This window comes from Ceratotherium simum, chromosome 4 (assembly GCF_057802395.1).
Source record: "Ceratotherium simum simum isolate JZ-2026a chromosome 4, ASM5780239v1, whole genome shotgun sequence".
Taxonomy (NCBI): Eukaryota; Metazoa; Chordata; class Mammalia; order Perissodactyla; family Rhinocerotidae; genus Ceratotherium; species Ceratotherium simum.
This window is the reverse complement of record NC_141903.1, coordinates 67,831,741-67,853,279: the sequence shown is the minus strand read 5'-3', so window position 1 is coordinate 67,853,279 and position 21,539 is coordinate 67,831,741. Positions and strand designations below refer to the sequence as shown.

At 38.0% G+C, this 21,539-nt stretch overlaps 1 protein-coding gene across 1 annotated transcript in view; it reads right to left on the bottom strand.

The window, feature by feature from the left end:
* The window catches only part of SLCO6A1 (solute carrier organic anion transporter family member 6A1), a 97,988-nt gene extending 78,827 nt beyond the window's left edge, over positions 1-19,161 (bottom strand). Inside the window, exons 1-3 of the mRNA XM_004420526.2 lie at positions 18,630-19,161; positions 7,584-7,844; positions 1,852-2,037 (exon numbers count right to left, since the gene is read on the bottom strand). Coding sequence (XP_004420583.1) covers positions 1,852-2,037; positions 7,584-7,844; positions 18,630-18,951 — 769 coding nt within the window. The 5' untranslated portion in view covers positions 18,952-19,161. The remainder of the gene's footprint in view (positions 1-1,851; positions 2,038-7,583; positions 7,845-18,629) is intronic.
* Between the last annotated feature and the right edge of the window lie 2,378 nt (positions 19,162-21,539).

The following is a 21,539-nucleotide window of genomic DNA, read 5'->3' as shown; positions in this document are numbered from 1 at the left end:
TCAGCAGAATACAGGGGACATAGTATACTCACAAAGAGGAAAGCCAATGCTACATTATAATGGTTTTGTTACCATTTCCATTCCTTTAATAGAGATGGAAATAAAAGCTGGTGCTGTAAAGAGAGGAGAATCTGCAATGCCCAATGTACAACTAATCAGGATTTGGATAACATTACAATCATGCAAAATGAGACAGAAAAACATCAGCACAACACTGATATTGAAGGGGAAGTAAGGAAAACCCTGAATAGGTTAAAACAACAGACAGAAGAATCAAATGCAACACCATCGCAGGCACTTCAAAGAACTCTCCATAACGTTCATGATGAAGACATCTTGTTAATGCTACCAGAAAGAAACTCATTAAAGAGACAGGTAAATAGAATTCAAAACAGGCATTGCCCTCCAAACCCAATTTCACTGCATGGAATTGAAATTTCAGAGGAGTATAAATTGACTACATGGGGAAAACCATTTTTTATGCACAAATCAGTGCTCAAGATGGTGAAAGAATTCTTATTTACATAACTTTTGACAATATTTGATATTTAAGTGCCAGTACCACATTATTCAGTAATGGCACCTTCAAGACAGCACCAACATAGTTCACTCAGTTATTTACTGTACACCGTGTAATATTGGGTTATACTATGCCTCTGATTTATGCACTAATAATGAAGAGGCAACAAGATACTTACAGATATATATATATTTATCAGAAAGTGCTTGCATTTGCATGGGAAAGAAATCTCAACATCAATACTTCATTGCGCATGATGGATTTCGAGATTACAAATACGAATACAATTCGAGTACTCCTACCAAATGCACAAGTACAAGGATGCTTATTTCACTTCTCACAATCACTGTGGCAAAAAATATCTTTTTGGGGTCTACCATACAAGTATACGACAACAGAAAGTAACACCCGTAAGTGCGCATCCATGTTGTCTGGACTTTCATTTGTGCCTTTGGAAGATGTAAATGAAACTTTTGAGTACATTGTGGAGAATGCAGAAGAAAATTTAGATGACCTAATGGATTATGTTGAAAGAGTTATGTCTGTGGAAGGCATGGCAGAGGCAGAAGAAGACCAGAAGCTCCAAGATTTCCACCAGAAATTTGGAAAGTTTATACATCAGCACTGTAATGGCAATCACAGGATGAACACCACAGTGCAAGGCTGCCGTAGCAAATTTCAAAAGCTGATGGTAGTGCACCATCCTTCGATTTGGAGATTTATTGAAATGATAAAAGACGAACAGGAAAGTAATAAACAAGTTATCACCCAGGTTCTTGGCAGTCACACTCAAATGAGGCCACCAATTTCACGACAATAACAACAAAATCAAATTCATATAATCGAAGTTGTTAACAGATATAACAAATATAAAGCCAATAATCAGGTCAATACATACTTGAGAGCAATTGCTTATCGACTTAAGAGTAACCCTGATGAACTTCATGATGAGGAAGAAAAGAAAAAATGTGAAATCCAAAATTCATCATGAATTACAATAAAAATAATGTTAATAAAATTTTAACAAAGTAAAATGTTTGTATTATTTAACAAATCATGGACTAAATGTCTCAATGAACGTTTTGGACAGAACCAAATATTTGGATCTTTTGGCATGGACCAAATGTCTCCATGGGCGTTTTTGGATAGGGCCAAATGTCCTGCAAGGCAATGTGATTTTGAAGTTAAGCATACCAATTGTCATTTATTACAATGTTATTGTAAGGGCCAATAATTAGCACTTGTATATCCGTTTACATACGCACACCAAAATATAGAAACAATAAAAATTCAAAATGGGTCAAGCACATTAGAAGGGGAAAAAAACTTGCCTAGATAAATACCAGTTGAATGTGTGGCAACGTTGTTTTCAAGAAAGGTTACTCCAAGGATATAAAGAGGTATTCCTGCTATTCCTTGCACAATCTGCCCAAGGATGAAGAAAGATACATATTTTGATCGGAATGGTGATGAAGCTTTCTTGCAAGCTTTGGTTATCTTCATTTCTTGGCAAATATCTTTTGAAAAGATAATTATATTTTTGTTAAATGAGTCAAAAGTTAAACATACAACAATATGCAGTATCTTTTATGAAATATTTTACCTTTTACAAGCTATTTCCACCATTATGCTTTTTTCTTTTAGTTAACATTTCATTTACATTGAATGTAGTAGTTCTACAATCAATCATCATGTTCTCAGAAAAATGTAATGATAAAAGAAAATTTGTAGGAATACTGGAAAAGACATACGTATTATAAACCAAATATAAACGTGTATGCATGATTATATGCATATACACACGTGTGCATAGGTATATATACATACACACACATACATAATACACAGACACACATATTCTTTTTAAATTTGGCATCTGGTATCTCTGACTTTTGAACCCAGGATAAAAGTATTTTTTAATATTCTAGATTATCTAAATTATCAAAGATTACCTTCTGAGTTTAGTTCCATATCCACTTCTTCAGCAATCTTCACATTAACTTTGTGTCACTCTGATTAAATAATTTCCCATTTTAGACTCACTAACTTCTAGAACACAGGTTCATAAGGACAAGGTTTATACAATAAAAATTTCTTTCTGTTAGAGCTAATCATTATATGGTAATCCACAAGATTTTAAATACCTTTAGGTGACAGTCAGTTTCTTATGCTTTTTTTTACTCACGTGGTTGTACAACAACAGTAAATAAATGTTTGTTGGAACTGCATTTGTTACTAGATTGGTAGATCCAGGCAATGCTATCAGATCATTCTGATCGTGTCCATTTTGATTGGAATTTAACAAATGCTGTTAAAATATTATTGTGGAAAACTAGTTAAAGTGTAGATTGCAAAATAGTACACTAATGGCAATTTTCAGCTGGTTCAGTACTCATATAGAATGATATTTTATTCTATGTCAAATGGGAGGAGGTCTCTAGAATTGTGATTCAGAATACCAATGACAATTTTATATAGACATATTAACTTGCGGTGCTATCAGTATCAATGTGATATTTCCCACACTCTGGCCTCTTAGTTCCTTGAACTCCTCTCCTCTCATGTACTTGTACTCCACTTACCTTAGCTACTCATTTCAAATTTTCAAAAACAATAACTACAAACCTTCCTTAATCGCCATTTCAAGCATCCTAAACTCAAACCATCCCTATCTTTTCAGCTCACTCCTTCTTGTAACCCAATTCTAACAATCCTAAAACCCACCAGGACCTATAATCCATTGATCCTGCTCCTTTTCACTATCCCAATGCCCCCTTCGTGCCCTTACTTCTATCATTGTCATCTTAACACATTTAAATCCCTTGCTATCTTTCATATCATGCAATCCCTCAATAAAACTGCAACCCTAGTCAAATGAAACTCTTCTCCCTACTCTATATCCACACTTTTAAAGCTGAATGTGGCTGGAGGAAAACACACAAGCATACAAATCTCACTTTGAACTCATGATTATTAAACTCAAACTTCATCTTCCTAATAATCAAATATTTCCCTAATCTACTACTCTTGCCTTCTCCTAGAAAATTAAACTTGTTTATTTCCTTTCTCCTAGGGATCACAGTCCTGAGATTCCTGATGCCAACATCTGAAAATAAATGTTTTCCACCAATAGAATAAAACCAATCTTTTAGCTCCCTTCTTCATGTTAAAAAAAATTCCTTGTTTGGGGCCAGCCCCATGGCGTAGTGGTTAAGTTCAGCATGTTCCACTTAGGCAGCTTGGGTTCATGGGTTCAGATCCTGGGCACTGGACCTACAACAATCATCAGCCATGCTGTGCGGTGACCCACATATAAAAGTAGAGGAAGATTGGCACAGATGTTAGCTCACGGCTAATCTTCCTCAAGCAAAAAAAAAGTGAGGAAGATTGGCAACCAATGTTAGCTCAGGGCTAATCTTCCTCAGCAAAAAAGAAAGGAGGAAAATCCCTTGTTTGGACTATAATTTCAAGAAGGAGGGAGCAGCCAACACTACAAAATATTGGTAATAGTTCAAGAAATATCACAAGTAAAAGGTTTAATTATATTAAATATTAATAAATTATGTTGGTGGCTTGGTAAAAATAATTCTGTTGCAGTGTTTAGAGTGGAGGCCATGTTAAAGTGGGTTGAAGAAAGAATATGAGATAAAGTCAGAAAGCATAGACAATTCTTTCAAACAATTTGTCAATGAAAATGAGGAGGTTGTGCAAAGTGATAAAAAGAGGACTATGGATTATGTCTATTGTTGTTTTGTTGTTTATGAATGGGAAGAACTTGAGCACATTTGAGTGCCAACGAGTGGAAACCAAAAGAGAGGGAGAATTTGTAGAAGGAGGAGGGAGAAGATCACCAATGGAATAAAGTCCCCAAGGAGCAAGAGAGCACGGGATGTTTAGCAGGAGGAGAGTGCTTTTATTTTAACAAGGAAGAAGTAAAGAATGTCAACATGAAAATATAGCTGGGGGGCCAGCCCGGTGGCACAGTGGTTAAGTTCACGCACTCCGCTTTGGCGGCCTGGGGTTCACAGGTTCAGATCCCAGGCACAGACCTATGCATCACTTATCAAGCCATGCTGTGGCAGGTGTCCCACATATAAAAAAAAATAGAGGGAGGTGGACACAGATGTTAGCCGAGGACCAATCTTCCACAACAACAACAACAACAAAAATATATATATATATATACACACATATATATATATAGGTGGAATTATAGTTTCTATGGTAAGAAGTTAAGGCGATCTTCTATTATGGCATGTATTTTCCATCCAACACAGAAGAGAAGAGTTAAGCGAGATGCTATAGACTGAATGTTTGTGTCCCCCCAAAATTCATATATTGAGTCCCTAATCCCCAATGTAATGGTATTTGGAGATGGGGACTTTGGGAGGTAATTAGGTCATGAAGGTGGAGCACTCATGAATGGGATTAGTGCCCTTATAAGAAGAGATACAAGAGAGCTTGATCTCCCTCTCTCTTTCTGTCTCTCCACTGTATGAGGACATAACCAGGAAGAAAGTTCTCAGCAGGAACCAAATGGGCCAGCGCCTGGATCTTGGACACCCAGTTTCCAGAGCTGTGAGAAATAAATTTCTGTTGTTTAAGCCACCTAGTCTGTGATATCTTTGTTATAGCAGCCCAAACTACAACATGAGGAAAGTCTAAAATCCTTGTTGTGAATTATGGAAGACAGAGTGGACTAAAAATCAAAAGGGAAATGGATCCATTTGAGAGCATAATCAAGGTTGACATTAACAAATTCATTGTGGGACTAAGCTGTCCTCTTGTGTGATTTTTCTCTAAAACACTCATCAACAGCCCAGCTAAAGGAAAAATATATGGTTGGATCAAAAGTATTCCAAGCCAGGACTAAGAAAGGACAATAGGACAGAGAGCTTAAGATAATGATTAGAGTATGTTTGAAGTACTCTAATATTTCATATTAAGGAACTTAAAATTAGCTACAAATGAACGAAAGTATCAGCAAGGAGAATCTGGTAACGGGAGAAAGTACATGTCAATAGACTGAAGGTTCCAATGAAAGGAAAGAACTGCTATCTTTGTTATATGAGTGAGCTGGAAGAATTAGTGGGTACAATCAAAGAGCGGGACAACAGATATATAGGAAGTTCTCAGTGAAGTGACAGTGCACTGCAACCATGGGTACGTTGGGTGGTCAATTAAATGTAGAGATCTAGAAACTAAAGATCAGAGTGTGATACAAGTGTTTTCATGAACTAGTGAAGAAAATTCAGTTTTAACTTCTCAAGGATTTGGTGGAGTATGATATCCACATGTTGGTTGAGGCTTGGGGGCTGAAGATCAACTTGTCATAAGTATAGAAAACTGTGATGGGGTCGGGGGAACAAAGAAAGAGGAGTGGGAGGTGGTGGTAAATGGACTGTTCCAAAGAGGTTCAGACCACTCATAAGGGAAGACGAGCATAACAGCTAAGCGGGGAGTATAGAAAAGAACAGAATAGGAGAGATATTTAGAGAAGAAGAGAGGAAGGACCCAAAAAAAAAAAAAAAAGGATGAAAGAAGAGAATATAAAAATTCAAAAAAAAAAAATATATATATATATATATAAAAACTGAGGTGTGAACATAGAGTAGAAAGCTAGTTACAAAAGAACTAAACGTTTAAACAAAATAAGTAAAATATCTGCATAGATAAGTGTATGATATGAGGACATCTACTGCAAAAACTATTTAGCTTATTTCTGCTTTTTTAATACCAGAGGGTCACCCAGTAAATACACTGAATAGGTGCTGTTTGATAAGCTGCATGTTCCTAATCACAAGCAGAAAATAAAGTATGTATAATCTAGATGATATAAAGAAGACACAAAGGAAGAAAGACTACTATTTCTACTCCCCTGACTCCTTATTGAGTTCTGATCAAACAGCATTTTTAATTTGTCTCAAGCAGTGCTTCATAACTTTTCACCCCCTCTGACCAGAACAGGGTTAAGGGAAGAATAGGAATGAAGCATTTTCCATTCCCTTCTTTCCATAAGTCATCTTCTAGTTTAATCAGCTGTCCATTCTACAAATATAACAAATATATTACAAATACATTTTACAAATTAGTAAATATATTAATTCTACATATTTATATTCTACAAATATAATACATTATAAACATATGTGCATATTATATAGTCTAATATATGAATTAAACAGTATATAAATATATTAATATGTTATATAAATTATTGCATTTAATATGAACTATTTTTTACTTATATCGTAAACACACATCATAAACATACTTTTTAAACATCATAAGCATGTACATACAGGTACACACACACACAAAGACATCTTCATGCCATTTTCCGCCATGTCTTGTGAAAGCCCAGTTTAAAGTTGCCAAAATGGGTAAATGCATTCCAACGCTTTTATACGCATAGACACAACAAGAAAGTACCTTACATAATAGTGTCAGAAATAGTGCTATGAAACTTTAAACAGCCTCTATCTACTGACAGTGGCAAAAAGACTGTGGAATAAATCGAAAAAAATGAACAAAGTGAAGATGCCACCAATCTTTTTAGATTCAAAGTCCTACGTCAAAGGGCTGCTCCCATTTTGAAATGGTAGGAGTACCTAGAAAAGGTTTGACCTTTCTTTTTGTGTTTATAAGTTTGTTTCTGTTTGTATTTGTGCTGTGTGTATGTGTGTTGAGGCCAAAATAAAGGGATTAATTAAAGCATATTGTGGAAGACATAAGGAATTACCCAAGTTCTCAAGAAATTTACAATATATATGAAAATTGATAAAAGAAAAACAATCTCACAAAATAATTACCCCAAAACCTTCTTTCTTCTTCCTAAGCCCATCTCTTACATGAAAGTGTATACAATCGTGAGAAGATGAGAGAATGGCATACGTGTTACTAGGGAGCTACAATTAATTAGCTTAATAAACTTTGTCATATAAATAGATACAAACGGATGGATGTACAGCCAGACAAGTATCACAGTCTATTTTAAGTTCCTAGTGCCAATAGTTTAAGTAAATAATGATTTGATGTATGACAGTATCTTTTAAAATCTTACCTTCAGTTTCTACATTCAATGGAAAATCTTCACCACTAAAGTATGGAAAAGCAAATAAAAGTGATCCAAACCCTATTAAAAAGGAAGAAACTGTAATCCATCTTGGTATGTTTCCTCTCCCTCCATAGTATGCCATAAACACCCCTACCAAGCAAGATGAAATATCATAACTCGAGGACAACACTAAATTCTCAATGGTTTTCAGACGATTGTTCTTCTGAAGAGTGTCAATGCTCAGATCTACAAGACCAAACACAATACCTAAAATGTAAAAAGAAAAAAAGAAAGCAATAATATGCATTTACGAGAGAAAACAGATCACCATTATAATCACTACAAAGCAAAACAATTTACACTGATTTAAATTTATTTTGTTATTCTGAATGTTAGAGATCTATAAGCACATAATGATTCCTTTTCTAAAACGCTAATAGGCCTTAACCTTTATGAAATATTTGCTAATTGAATTTCTGTAGATATTTTTAAACTATGTTTATGAGTAATTCACTGAAGAATACTGATCTTTTTAATCAGCTCACTTAGTATTGATTTTTACTTTAACATATTATATTTCAATTATTAAAAAAATGAATAAATAACAATCTAATGAATATTTGTTTATCTACCACCCAGAATAGAAAATAAAACATCAAAATAGTTGAAGCCCAACATGTACGCCCCAAACACACTCTTCTCTCTCCTTCCATAAGCCATATCCTGTATTTGAAGTTTACCATTTCTGAGACTTTTAAACACTTTTTTGACAATGGTACATCTTTGAACAATATAGAATATTGTTTGTCATGTTCTTGAACATTAAATAAATGGTATAATATATGTGCACTTCTATCATTCAGCATCCAACTAGGAAAAAATAATCATACCAAATGTTTGAAACAAAAAGAAATTGATATAGACCTGGTTACAAAAGTAATACACTTGTTGGAGTGAAAAGGGAAAATAGTTACTTATCAAAATTCATGATATCTATGCCACTCAAAGTTGCTGGAGCATTGGCTGCTGCTGCTGCTGCTGCTGTTGGAATTGCCATCCCTACCTCTTTTGCAGGAAGCAAGGACCCACAGTCCTGCTAACAATACGAGAGCCAGCTCACAGTCACCTGCTGCTTCTGCTGCGATTGCAGTTGCCAGAGCCAGAACCTGAGCCCTTGAGCACTGTGCCACTGAATCATCCACTGTTGCTGCTAATAGAGCTGCATTAATTCCTGAGCATAAATCCAGGAGCCTTCACTCACCCAGGACTGCTGCTGCTGCCAAAGACATCACCAGAAACAGAGAGGGAAAAAAAAGGAGGCTTTCCTTTGCCCCTTTTTCAAACCTACTGCCACAGCCTCTCACTGGCAACAACTAGTGGAAGCCAGCTGGCAAGGAAGTCTGGGAAATGTAGTTTACAGGCAGCCAGTTCCCTTGCAAAGGCGAGTCCAATAGGGAAACAATGGAGTTTATGGCCAACAGACAAATAACTTGCAGAGTTCACCCTTTGGACAACTCAGGATACATTTTCACCCTTCTTCCCACATTTAACTTCCACACTAAATTAATAGCAACATCATCATGCTTCTGCCAAACATTTTGCAATTATCACTCTTATAAACAAAGATGTCCTCACTCTTTCCCAAAAAAGGGAGACACAGATTCCAATCAGTCACCATACCCATCTCAAGGTAATGTTAATCCTTCTGGTTCAATCACAAATCTGAATGGATTTTCTTTAACATAGAAACTAAATTGCAAAGGTATAAATGGTATAAAAAGCTATAAAATGTATAAATAAATAATTAAGCAAACATATAGTGGGCCTAACTAAATTTGTGAGGGAATTATATTGCAAAAAAAAAACCCATAAATTGGACTTAGAACCACAACAGTTTGACAGACCAAGACCAGCAGGGAAAAGGATATAAAAACTTTGCTGCATCCAAGAGAAGAATTTTCTTCAACTCTATTTTAGATGTGCTGAAGGAGGCTACTGGCCAAAGTAAGAAATGTCCTGTCAGTAACTGTGTCCATCTCTGGGGTTGGGGTATTAATTCCCCTTCAAATTCAGGAATATTCTGTAACCTAGAGACAAATTGTAAAGTTATCTCCCACTGTAAAATAGTAAGGGAAAGAGAAAGAGAAAAAATATAAAAATTGGAACACACACATATACACACACACAAAAATGTGTATATGTTTGTATGGGTGAGTGCATAAAGAGAGAAAAATGCATAGTTGCTACTAGGCATTTTATGCGTTTATGAAGTTTCTATTTCTCTAAATGGTTATGAGACTACAGGTGATATGTGTAACTTTCTTCTTCCACTATTCACCTCCTCTTCTACCTCTTGACCTCAGTTAACATATATAGGTTGCTATCTCAAAGCATATGCCTCACTCTATAAGAAAGCACCCTAAATATTTTGATTGTTGTCTCCCAGCTGGAGCCTTATCTGAATCTTCAGTAGGACATTATAATTATCTGTAAGGCCAAGAGTTTCTGGTTATTGAGATATGTAGCAAGATCAGTGAATTCCACGAACATGAACTTCCTGCTGTACTTCTTTTGCTATAAAATGTGTTCCTTCATTAAAAGCAATGTGATAATAAATAAGATGATCATGATGGTGTATAAGGCATTCATTAAGTTCAATTATAGTCATTCTGGCAGAACTATGGTGATAAAAAAAAGAACCCATATCCAACATAAATATCTATTTCAGTGAGGAAAAATTATTGCCCACTTCATAATAGAAGCAGACAATGTAATCAACCTGCCTCCAGGTAGCTGGTGGGTTTCACTATGGAATGGAGTAATTTCCTGGATTGTGTTGACTTTTCCTGGTGGCAAGTCAGATGAGACACTCAGCAGTGCAATAGCCAGATCAGCTCTGGTGAAGATAAATTCATGCATTCAGCTCTTGTATAAGCTCTGTCTTTGACGCAACTGTCACTATAAACATGAATCTATTGAACAAGACATACAATGGCTGGGGAAAGAGGCTGGCCAATATTCATCATATGGTTATCTATCTACTTCATTATTGAGAGCTTCCTCTGCAATGGATTTCTTCTGGTGAACATTCACTTAGGATAACTCTGCCCACTCAGAGAGACATACCACTTACCTAACCTTCCTAGTCACAAAACAGTCAAACCATTAGGCAATGGCTGCGTGGTATCTAGGCAATACGGACAATCAGATGTACTGATCAACATTCAGCCCTCTGGGAGGATTTCCTTTTTCCTCTATTTTTCAGGGCTTCCCCTGAGTAAAGCTATAATGCTACCATAGCATACATTCAAAAACCCACAAGTTCACCGAAGATTATGTTTCTTTCTTAATAGTTGGTGGTACAAATGAAGAAACTTTTCCTTCATTTTAGAAGAGGTAGCCCTTCACACTCCAAACCAATCAGTCCCTAGAGACACCAGTGAAGTGTCAGGCAAATTTTTGGTGTATAAGATATCATTTCCCAGGATAGACTCTATGTTAGTCGTTCTGGGAAGGCTGAGATCTAATTCTAGTTATAAGTCTGGCAGCAACGGGGCAGGAGAGTGGGGGAGGAAGTCCTGAGGGCAATCAGCATTTCCCTAACTCAAGTGAGGTAAATTCAGTGTCTTCAAGCAAGGAATTGCTTTTTCTTCAGACACAGGAGTAACAGGTGCTCCTGCTGGGAAAGAACATTCAAGATTTCAGGGTGTATGGTTCTCAGATTCACTGAATTCCACCAAAATGCCTTTATCCCAAATTTCAGGATTTCACTTCTCTCCAATCAGTGCCCCCAACTCTCACATAAGTGATCCGGTGAATCTATGAATTCAACTTATGTTGTAATTCTGCAATCATGACTAAGGATTGGTACTGTTCAAAATATGCAGTATGTGGCTAAAACTAATGAGATTCTCACAGAACCATCAGAGAAGCTCATATATTTTCTAATCTTGCCCTAACTTTCTCATTTTCTTTCTGTAAACTTTCCAGTGCAGTCAGAAGCAGTCAGTCAACCCCAGAATTCTGTAGTGAAAAGTTTCACCATAGTAGTCAACTGCAGAAGCTATTCTGCAGAAGCTATTGGTCTCCCAAAGTCTTGCCTTCAATAAGAACTTTACCCCAGGCAACACTTAAATAACTGTTTAATCACTATATGCCATGGACTTCCAATGTACCATTTTCCACAGGCACAAATATTGCTGTTTTCATTGCTTTCAAGCCCAATCAGGTCAAATAACCAATTCTAGATTCCCATCTTTAAGGGTTTGTTTTTTTCCTGGTTCAACATCTGGTATGGTGTATTATGTAAAAAAATCATATGATTTTTATAATTTACAGACAAATTAGTTTTATTACATTGGTGAAGCTAACAGTTTAGTCAAAAACTTTTCAAACATCTTTATATTACATATCACAGCATTTAAAAAATAAAGGAATATTATTCTTGATACATACTCACATACTTGAACCAATTTCTAGCCATACTTATCTCCGATAAATTGCTATTCATATTTTTTCCTGAAGAATATATTCTTAGTATGGTCTTATTTCTAATTGTTCTCATGAAATTAGCTCCAATACATTAAAGTAGCTTTTTATAGTTTTGCAGTAAAGGGTTAATTCAGCAGGCCTTAGTTGCTCAAAAAAGGCCTGTCTTCAAGACTGGCCTTTGGTTGGCTCCTGGGAGATAACTCTGAGCCCTCAGAATAGTCTGCCTGATAGGAGTTCTTTTACGTGCCTGAGGCCTTGAGCCACACAGTATCAGTTGATCAGATAGTTTATGCTAAAAACATGATTTATGGTGAATGCCCTTTTTGTGGTGTATGTGGGAGTGGGGTAAAGGAGTCTGAGTAGCTGACTCAGTCACTCAGCTACACAGATGCTGCATGCCTACATGATTGACCCCAAAACAATCCCTGGACATCAAGGCTCATGTGAGCTTCCCTGGCTGGCAACTCTTTACATGTGTTATCACACATTACTGCTGGAAGAATTAAGCATGTGCATTGACTCCACTGGGAAAAGACACACAGAAGCTTGGGCTTAGTTTCTTCTGGATTTTGTCCCATGTGTCTTTTCCCTTTGCTGATTTTAATCTGTATCCTTCCACTGTAATAAATCATAACCTTGAGTATAACATCTTTCTCTGAGTCCTGAGGCGTTCTAATGAATCATTCAGCCTGAGTGAGGTCTTAGGGGCCTCCAATGTAATATAGTCATGCGTTGTTTTAACGACAGGGATATGTTCCGAGAAGTGCGTCATTAGGTGATTTCATCGTTGTGCAAACATCATAGAGTGTACTTACACAAATCTAGATGGTATAATCTACTACACACCTAGGCTATATCGTACTAATCTTATGGGACTACCGTCGTATATGCAGTCCATCATTGACCAAAACATTGCTATGCGGCACACGACTATAGTTAAATTTGAAGCTGTTAAGGCCTCCAAATGACTCTTCGCTGTAGATCATAATATTTTAATCAAGAAAACAGTCTTTAGAAGTATGTAAGCATCTAGTAAGCTCAAACACTACTAAATAATATTTTCAGTTCTATTTTTGTACTGAAATATTTCAGCCAAAATATTCCATTCAGAGAATCTTTCTTTGACAAATACTTCACAAGGCAAAACTCTTCAAATAAGTTGCCTCTATTTATGTTTATTTTGACTGTTTTACAAAATTTAAATGTACAGGGCAGCCCGGTGGCACAAGCAGTTAAGTGCGGCTGCCCGGGGTTCACCGGTTCGGATCCTGGGAATGCACCAACGCACCACTTGGCAAGCCATGCTGTGGCGGCGTCCCATATAAAGTAGAGGAAGATGGGCATGGATGTTAGCCCAGGGCCGGTCTTCCTCAGCAAAAAGAGGAGGATTGGCAGATGTTAGCTCAGGGCCAATCTTCCTCACAAAAAAAAAAAAAATTATATGTGCAAAGCTGTAGGCCTCCTTCTTCATTCGAATATATGAAAATGAAGCAATGTAATTCACTATATTAATATAGTAAAGGACAGAAACCACATGAACATCAAAATGCAGAAAAGGCATTTGACAAAATCCAACACACTTTCATAACAAAAACACTCAATGAACTAGGCAACTTCTTCAGACTGACAAAGTACATATATGAAAAACCTACATCATACTTAAAAAGTTAATCACAGAATTACCATATGACCCAGCAATTCCACTCCTGGGTATAAATACCAGAGAAATGAAAATATACATCCACACAAAAACTTATACACAGTTTCAATTTCACATGTAAAAAGCTTGGAAGTTACCATTCTGTCTTAACACATAACAAACTGAACAGACTGAAAAATTAACAACTCTTCTTGGATACATAAGAGAAGGAAAAATATAGGAAAACTCGATGAGATTGTGAATTCAACTGTCATTATAACTCATCAACCCATAAATTTAAATTTTTTTTTTATATACAGCGATATCAGCTCTATGGTTAAAAGAAATAAGAGCTTGTTTTAGGGCTTTGATGGGAGCTCTTGAATTCTCAGACCATGACTTGAGCTGAGAGTTAACAGATCTGAGTTTGTCATTTTCTCTTCATAAGTGCTTAAGGGCATTCAAAAGTTTACATCCAACACCAAAGTCCTTACAGTCATCATTACTATCATAAGGTAAAGTGTAGCAGCCACTTGGGCTTTCAAGGTATATGCTTCAATTGGCACTTCATCCCAATCAAGCACAGGTGATAGCTTCTTTAATTATGATGCCACTGCATGCCAAGAATTACTACTCATCTCCCATTGGCAAAGAGCTCAGCGTTTTACTCAAGACTAAAGGCATAACAAAACCAATCCTAAAATCCTATCTTCATTAGTATATCTTCTGGGCCCACTCCTGATATCAATTCCATAACAGTCTGAATCCAATCAGGAGAGAGAGAACACACAATGATTCGAACATGGAAATTTTAATGTAAAGAATTATTATAATCTTTACATTAATATATAATAGGGGGTTAGAGTGACAAGGCATTAGCCAGTAAGAAGTAAAGAGAATGCTAAAGAATATAGAAATAGCCAATTTACGGAACAGCCACTTCCCCCTTCAGCTGAGATAGAGCCCTCAAGGGCTAAAATCCAGACCTTGTTGAAGACAGCACAGCCATGGTTTACTGAATGACCAAGAAGTCCCTGGGGTGCCATGCTCACAAAGCTTGCTGGAAATCTATACTCTGAAACGTTGTGATAATTCTCCTCCTATGTGCTGGGGAAAGCTCTTCACAGGAGATGCCAGAGGAAGCTGCCGGCCACCATGCACTGTAGGAGGCAGATACTGGCGAAGATGTAAGCACTACAAAAGCCTGCTGCCAGAGAAAGCTGCACACACTGCAGGAGCTCGCCAAGCAAGCACACTCGAACCAAGGAGTAAAATTTCTTGCACAGTGACTTTCAAATACCCTCTACTGACGAAGTTTAACATTGTGACAGCTGGCAAAGAAGGATATTTAAAGGGCCCTAGTCTGTTATCACTGAGCAGGCAAAAAGGATGAGTTTGGAGCTGAGAGGCAATAAACTGATACTGATACTGATATAGAGAGGCAATAAACTGATAAATTGATTCTGAGTTTGTGTAGGCGCTCAATCCTACATAAACTCTTTCAGGAAAGAGAAAAGAAAGGAACATATCCCAATTAATTTAATGAGGCCAGTATTACCTGTTAACTAAAGACAGACAAAAACATTCCAAGAAAACTACAGACCAACAGTCTCATAAAAAAAAAATTCTCAACAAAATTTTGGCAAACTGAATCCAGCAATATATAAAAAGGATAATAAGCCAGTAATAAGGGTTTATCCCAGGAATGTAAGGTTGGTTAAATACCCAAAAATCAAAAAAATGCAATATATAATGGTGATAGAATAAATGTTAATAGAATAAATAAGAAAAGCCATATGATGGTCTCAATAGATATAGGAAAAAACACTTGATAAAATTCAAGACACATTCATGATAAAAATTCTCAACCAACTAAGAATAAAAGGAATATCCACAAACTGATAAAGGGTATCTACAAAAAATCTACAGTTAACATATTTAATTGTGAAAGGCTAAATGATTTCTACCTAAAATCAGGAAAAATAAATGAACATCTCTTTTCAGAACTTCTATTAAACATTGTACTGGAAGGCCTAGCCAGTGCAACAAAGCAAGAAACAGATATAAAAAGCATACAGATTGGGAAGAAAAAAGTAAAACTGTCCCAATTCACAGACATGATCATGTATATAAAAAATCCTAAGGAATCTGCCAAAAGGCTCCTTTAACTAATAAATTAATTTAGCTAAGTTGTGGGATAGAAGACCTAAATAAATAAAGAAATATACCATGGTCAGGCATCAGACACTCAATATTATTAAGAATTCAATTTTCTCCAAATCTATAGAATCAAAGAAATTTCAATTAAAATCCCAGTAAGTTTTTTATGGAAATGAACAAATACAGAAAAGCAAAGTATCTAGAATAGCCAAAACAACTTTTAAAAAGAACAAAGTCAGAAGAATATCTGATTTCAATACATACAATAAAGCCACAGTAACCAACGTGATATAATACTTGCATAAGTATAGACATATTAGGTCAATAGAACAGAACAGAGAAGCTAGAAATAGACTCAGAAAGAGATCAGAATTTCAACAAAAGTGCCAAGGTAATTCAATGGGTTAAAAGACAGACTTTTCAATAAATCATGCTGGAATAAAGGTTCTATACAAAAAAATGAACCTTGACCCTTTCCATATACAAAAAAATTCATTCAAAATGGATCAGAGACCTAAACATAACAACTAAACCATATTATTTCTAGAAGACAACAAAGCAGAAAATCTTCATGACCATAAGTTACACAGTTCCTGAATAGGAACCAAGAAGAATGAATCATAAAAAAATTTAATAAATTGGACTTATCAAAACTGAACTTTTTTTTAATCAAAAAGACACAGGTAAGAAAATGAAAAGCCAAACCACAGATTGGGGGAGGGAGGGATAAAGTGAGGGAGGCAGGCAGACAGGCATGGCCTGAGTCTGGTCATAAGGAAATATCAAACATATTCAGGTTGAAGTTCAACATACGGAACGAAAGACCCATATACTTTAAGACTTGCGTAGACTTAAGACACACGGGAAAAATGAGGAATTGTTGCAGACTAAAGAAGAACTCTAAAATATGACAACTAAATGCAACATGTTTTCCTGGATAGAATTTTGGGTCAAAAAGGAAAAAGAGACAATATTGAGACCCTTAGCAACATCTGAGTGGGGCCACCAATTCATAATTTGATGGTAGTGTAAACTAAAGTGCATGGATATTCCTGACTGGGAGGGGTGTATGGTCATCATGTAGGAGAGCGTCCTAACTTTGGGAAGATGCACACTGGAGTGTTTAGCAGTAATGGGGCACCATGTCTAAAAGTTTGTATGTATAGGGAAAGAAAATGTGAGGGAACAAACGTGTAAAATGTAAACAAGTGGCGAATCTGGGCAGAGGGGAGTTCTCTGTACTGCCTTTGCACCCTTTCTGTATGTTTGAAATTATTTCAAAATTGTTTAAAATGTAACAATAAGTAATAAATAGATCAATTGATAAATAGATAAATGAAGAGATACACCATATTTATGAATTGAAGACTTAATATTATACCTGAACTGAGCTACTGACTTGTATGAAGTCAGTTAATAACTAGTAGAGCTAAAACCATTCACTGTCAACCACTTGTTCAGAAACTTTCAATGGCTCCTCATTATGCACCTAAGAAGGAGATTATATTAAGTGAGATAATGCCTGTAAAGCACCTTACTCTTCACCCAGTACATTAGTGGGAAGTAAACACCTTTTAGTATCCTTTCAAAATTCTCAGTCTGGTACTTAAAGACCTTCAAACTGTGGCTGCCAATTTGTCTTTTCCTTCCTTTTTGATTCATTTATGCATTCAATACATATTTATTGGGTGTGTTTTCTGCCTCAGTCACTATATTAGATCCTGGGAAGACACAATGAATAAAACAAATACAATTATCCCTTTCGGTGCTTAGGTGAAACCATCATCCAAACTTGTCACTCACCATTCTGAAAGCAGGTTGTTCTGTATCTGTTTATTTATCAAAACACTCATTCATTCACTTCTTTACTCAATAAATTCTCCTTAACTACATCCCCAGCTATCAGAACTGTACCTATTTATCAAGGTATAATTCAAATGAGTCTTCTTCTAAAAAACTTCTTTGATAATCTCAAGACAAATCGATTATTTATTTGTTCTTCTCATAGGTTCTCATCACATATAGCCTCTTTATTGCACTTATTCAGACATAGCATTTTAGAGCAAAAAAAAAGATCATGTTTGGCAAACCCCGATGCCATCAGTCTAAACAGGCTAGTAAAGAATCTAGGTGTAATGGAAGTGGTGAGGGCTGTGGCCAAGTAGACAGTGCACGCCCTCTCTAAAGGCATTCAAATTCACATTCTTCTTCAAACTGTGTGGGCAAAGATAACTACCTTCCAGTTTGGCTTCTGTTATGTAGATTGTTTGAGGTTCCACCCCACCTCCTCAGTTCACACATAAGGAAACAAGATCCAGAGAGGAAGTGACTTGGCAAGTGTGTCTCAAAATTGTGGGCAGAAGCAGAACCAACATGGTAGTCACAGACACTGTTTCAACTTTATTTTAACTCCCCGAGCCATTCAACTCTGAACTTCTCAGGATTGGCGAGAAGATGACTCAACATCAACTTCCCTCCAGCGGGCTCTCTGGAGGCCAGACCCCCATCACCCACACTGCGAGGGCGGACTGTGTCAGGCGGTGCCTGATGAAGCAAAGCAATGACAGGAGCCCAAACCCAAGTTGGCGGCCAGCTTCACCTACTTTGATTTCACACATGCCTTGAGAACACTAGGGAGGACGGCCGCCTCCAGCCGCGCCTCCACACGGCACTCCCCCCACACGTCTCCCGCCTCCCTCACGCAGGCAGCCCCCTGCGGCGCTGCGGCCTCACCCGAACGGCCCCTCCCGGCCCAGGCTCACCTTGAGAGGTCACCAGGATGCCGTAGAAAATCAGGAAGCAGCGCATGTTGTTAAAACGCTGACAGCTGGGAATAAGTACACAGCCCCAGCCGCAGGACCCCTCCAAATTTTCATTCCGTTCTCGAGGTTTCTTGGTAGCTGGGGGTGTGGCCCCAGCCCGGTGTCTTGTCTTTGGTAAATTGCGCAACTTAATCAGGCCGGCTGGAACCGCCGTCAGATACAGGGGTCTTTTCTTGGCCTTCCAGGCCTTCCCGGGCGCGGTGCTCTCAGGAGGCTGGGCCTGCGCGGCCTTGGGCTCCACTTCCACCAGGGCTTCCTCCATGGCCCGCCGGTGGCCTGCCGAGGCTCGGGTCGCAGCGCACGCTGGGCGCCTGTCGTCCCCAGGCGCGGTGGCGGCTGCTCCGCCGGCTCCAACCGAAAAGCCAGCTGGGCGTCGACCTGGGGAAACTGGTGGCCACCAGAGGCGCCTGCAGCCCAAGCCTCCAGAGGGAACGTTCGGAGGATGACAGTTGCCCTGGAAGAACTTCCAAGGCTGTGTCTTTGCTTCCACGTGAGGATGGGCACAAAAAAAAAAAAAAAAAAAAAGCTAGTAGTACTACTAGATTCGGATAACTGCTAACGCAGGCAGGAAGCGCGCGAGTAACTCGAATGGAAGTCAAAGGATCCTAGTGCTTGTTTAATACTTTTTCATTGGGAAGCCAGGGAAGAGAACTATGCAATGATGGGACAGTGGAACTGTCTCTCAATTCCCCCAGACTTATTTTAATATAGTGTTTTTTGAACTGGATAGTCTCACTAGAAACAACTTGAAAATTGTTGAAGGACCAGGGGAAATCAGAAGACATGAAAAAGGCACTTCTACCACATTTGGAAAAACCAGCAAAGATTATAAAACAATGTCCCAATGAATGCTCCAAACTGAGGTGTTTTACACATAGAAATTATTGTCCTAGAAACTCTATCCCTAGCCAAGAACAGAAAGGATTAATATTTTCCTCCCTAAGTAGGAGGATGGGACCTGAAGTGTGATTTACTTTCTCAGGTGCAAAAATCTTACTGAAAAGAAAGAATGTAGGAGAATAGTAGTAGGATATGAAACTTGTGTTTTTTTAATATGAAAATGCAACTCATTATTGGTTTTCTTTCCTTAGGCAGAAATATAAGTTATTTAGGCCATACATATGGGGAAGGTGACTTTCCAGGAGAAATGAAACTATCTTCCCTCCCATGGATCAGACATTGTGTTACCAAAAACAGTCTAGCTCTTCAACAAGTTTTTGTGCTGCTAGCAAGTGCTAGGCTGGTAGAAGAGGGAGAAAAACCACTGAGAAGAGCTGGAAAGGAGGGTACCACAGACCCCACCACTGACCTGAGGCCTGAACTTGCCTCAACAGAGCCATATGCCATTGGCAAGTGGAAATCTTATTTTTCCCATATGAAGAGACCTAGCTTGACAAATATATGGTCACTACATAAATAGGATCAATGCCCTAGTTTTCCCATGTTCATCATACTCAACTAGGATGTCCCCTTACATTGCTCATGACATAAACAAGCGTAAAGGAAACAGGATTCCTAGGAGGTCAGAAAGGGGAGGGACTCTTATTCTTGTGCTTTGGTACCAGACTGGGCACTGCCTGAGAGCAAAGGCATTACTTTGAACTGTGTTCAAAATAAATGGTACTAGGACTTTCGCTTCTACTCAGAATATAGAGAGCCAAACAAAACGTTACCCCCATTCTAACAACAATAACCAAAAATAAATAAATAAGAAAAAAAAAGCTGGGTAATATAAAGAATTTTCACTTTTTTGAGCCCATTGGAGAGCTACATTTGCAAAGCAACCAGGTGAATTGATTCGAAAGTTTAAGAAACCCTTTGGAAGAAGGATGAGACACACAAACTGTTTCATCTTTGGCAGAGCACAGGAGGAAGAGGTAGCAACCATAAAAGGCAGGAAGAAAACACTCAAAATTTTACTGAATTCTTAAAGACTAAGTGAGGGCTAGCATAATGGTTTAGAAACCCTAGGAACCTCAGAAACAAGGGAAACCCATACCCACTTACCAGATCTTTACCATTTGACAGGGTGAGAGAGCTCTCCTCAATGAAGAAAGCATTTGGTGGTGGTAGGCTACACTGAGGGAGAAGCAGGAATGCTGGCTCACCCTCCTACCCTCCAGGGCTATATTTCTGACTCTTTTGGCATGCAAAGCAAAAGCAGTTCTGCTTCTGGGATTGAGGCGGGAAACTCTCTTGCCCTCGAATCCCTGGAAAAGGTTTGCTGTTACAAGGAGAGGGACAGAGCACAAGCCACTTGCCACTGAGGGAGGGGAAGGAAACCGTCGTGTCTTATAGTCCACCCAAAAGTTGGCTACCACCAGAGGGAAGGGTAGAAATAAAAACTATTTGCCAAAGATGGAAGGGCAAGAACATCCTTCCTTCCCAAGAACCACCACCAAAACAAGGCAGAGTCTCACCCTTGAGGCTCAGGCACTTAGGGCCTAAGATTGAGGCTGGACCAGGGGAATCTATCCTCTGCTTCCATCATGAGCTTTGCTTGAGTAAAAAGCAATAGCACTCCACCAATATAAGTGGATCAAAAGAGCAGAGGGAGACCTCATCTGTGGCACAGGCATACCGGACCTGCTGAAAGCTAAGGGCGTAGAAGGAACACTGACAAAAAACCCTCAAGCACCCCTTGTGCTATAAAGCACAAGGTAGCTAGCTGCAGTCCCATTAGAAGAATTTTAAGCCTGTGGTGCACTGACAATAAATATAGCAAAAACAAAACCAAAATCCAACTCTACTTCTGTCAACATTGACAAACCTACACTAATAGCCAGACAAAAGAAGAATCATTGCTTCCGGGTGTAAATACATCAGTCTCTAATATTCTTTTACATACAA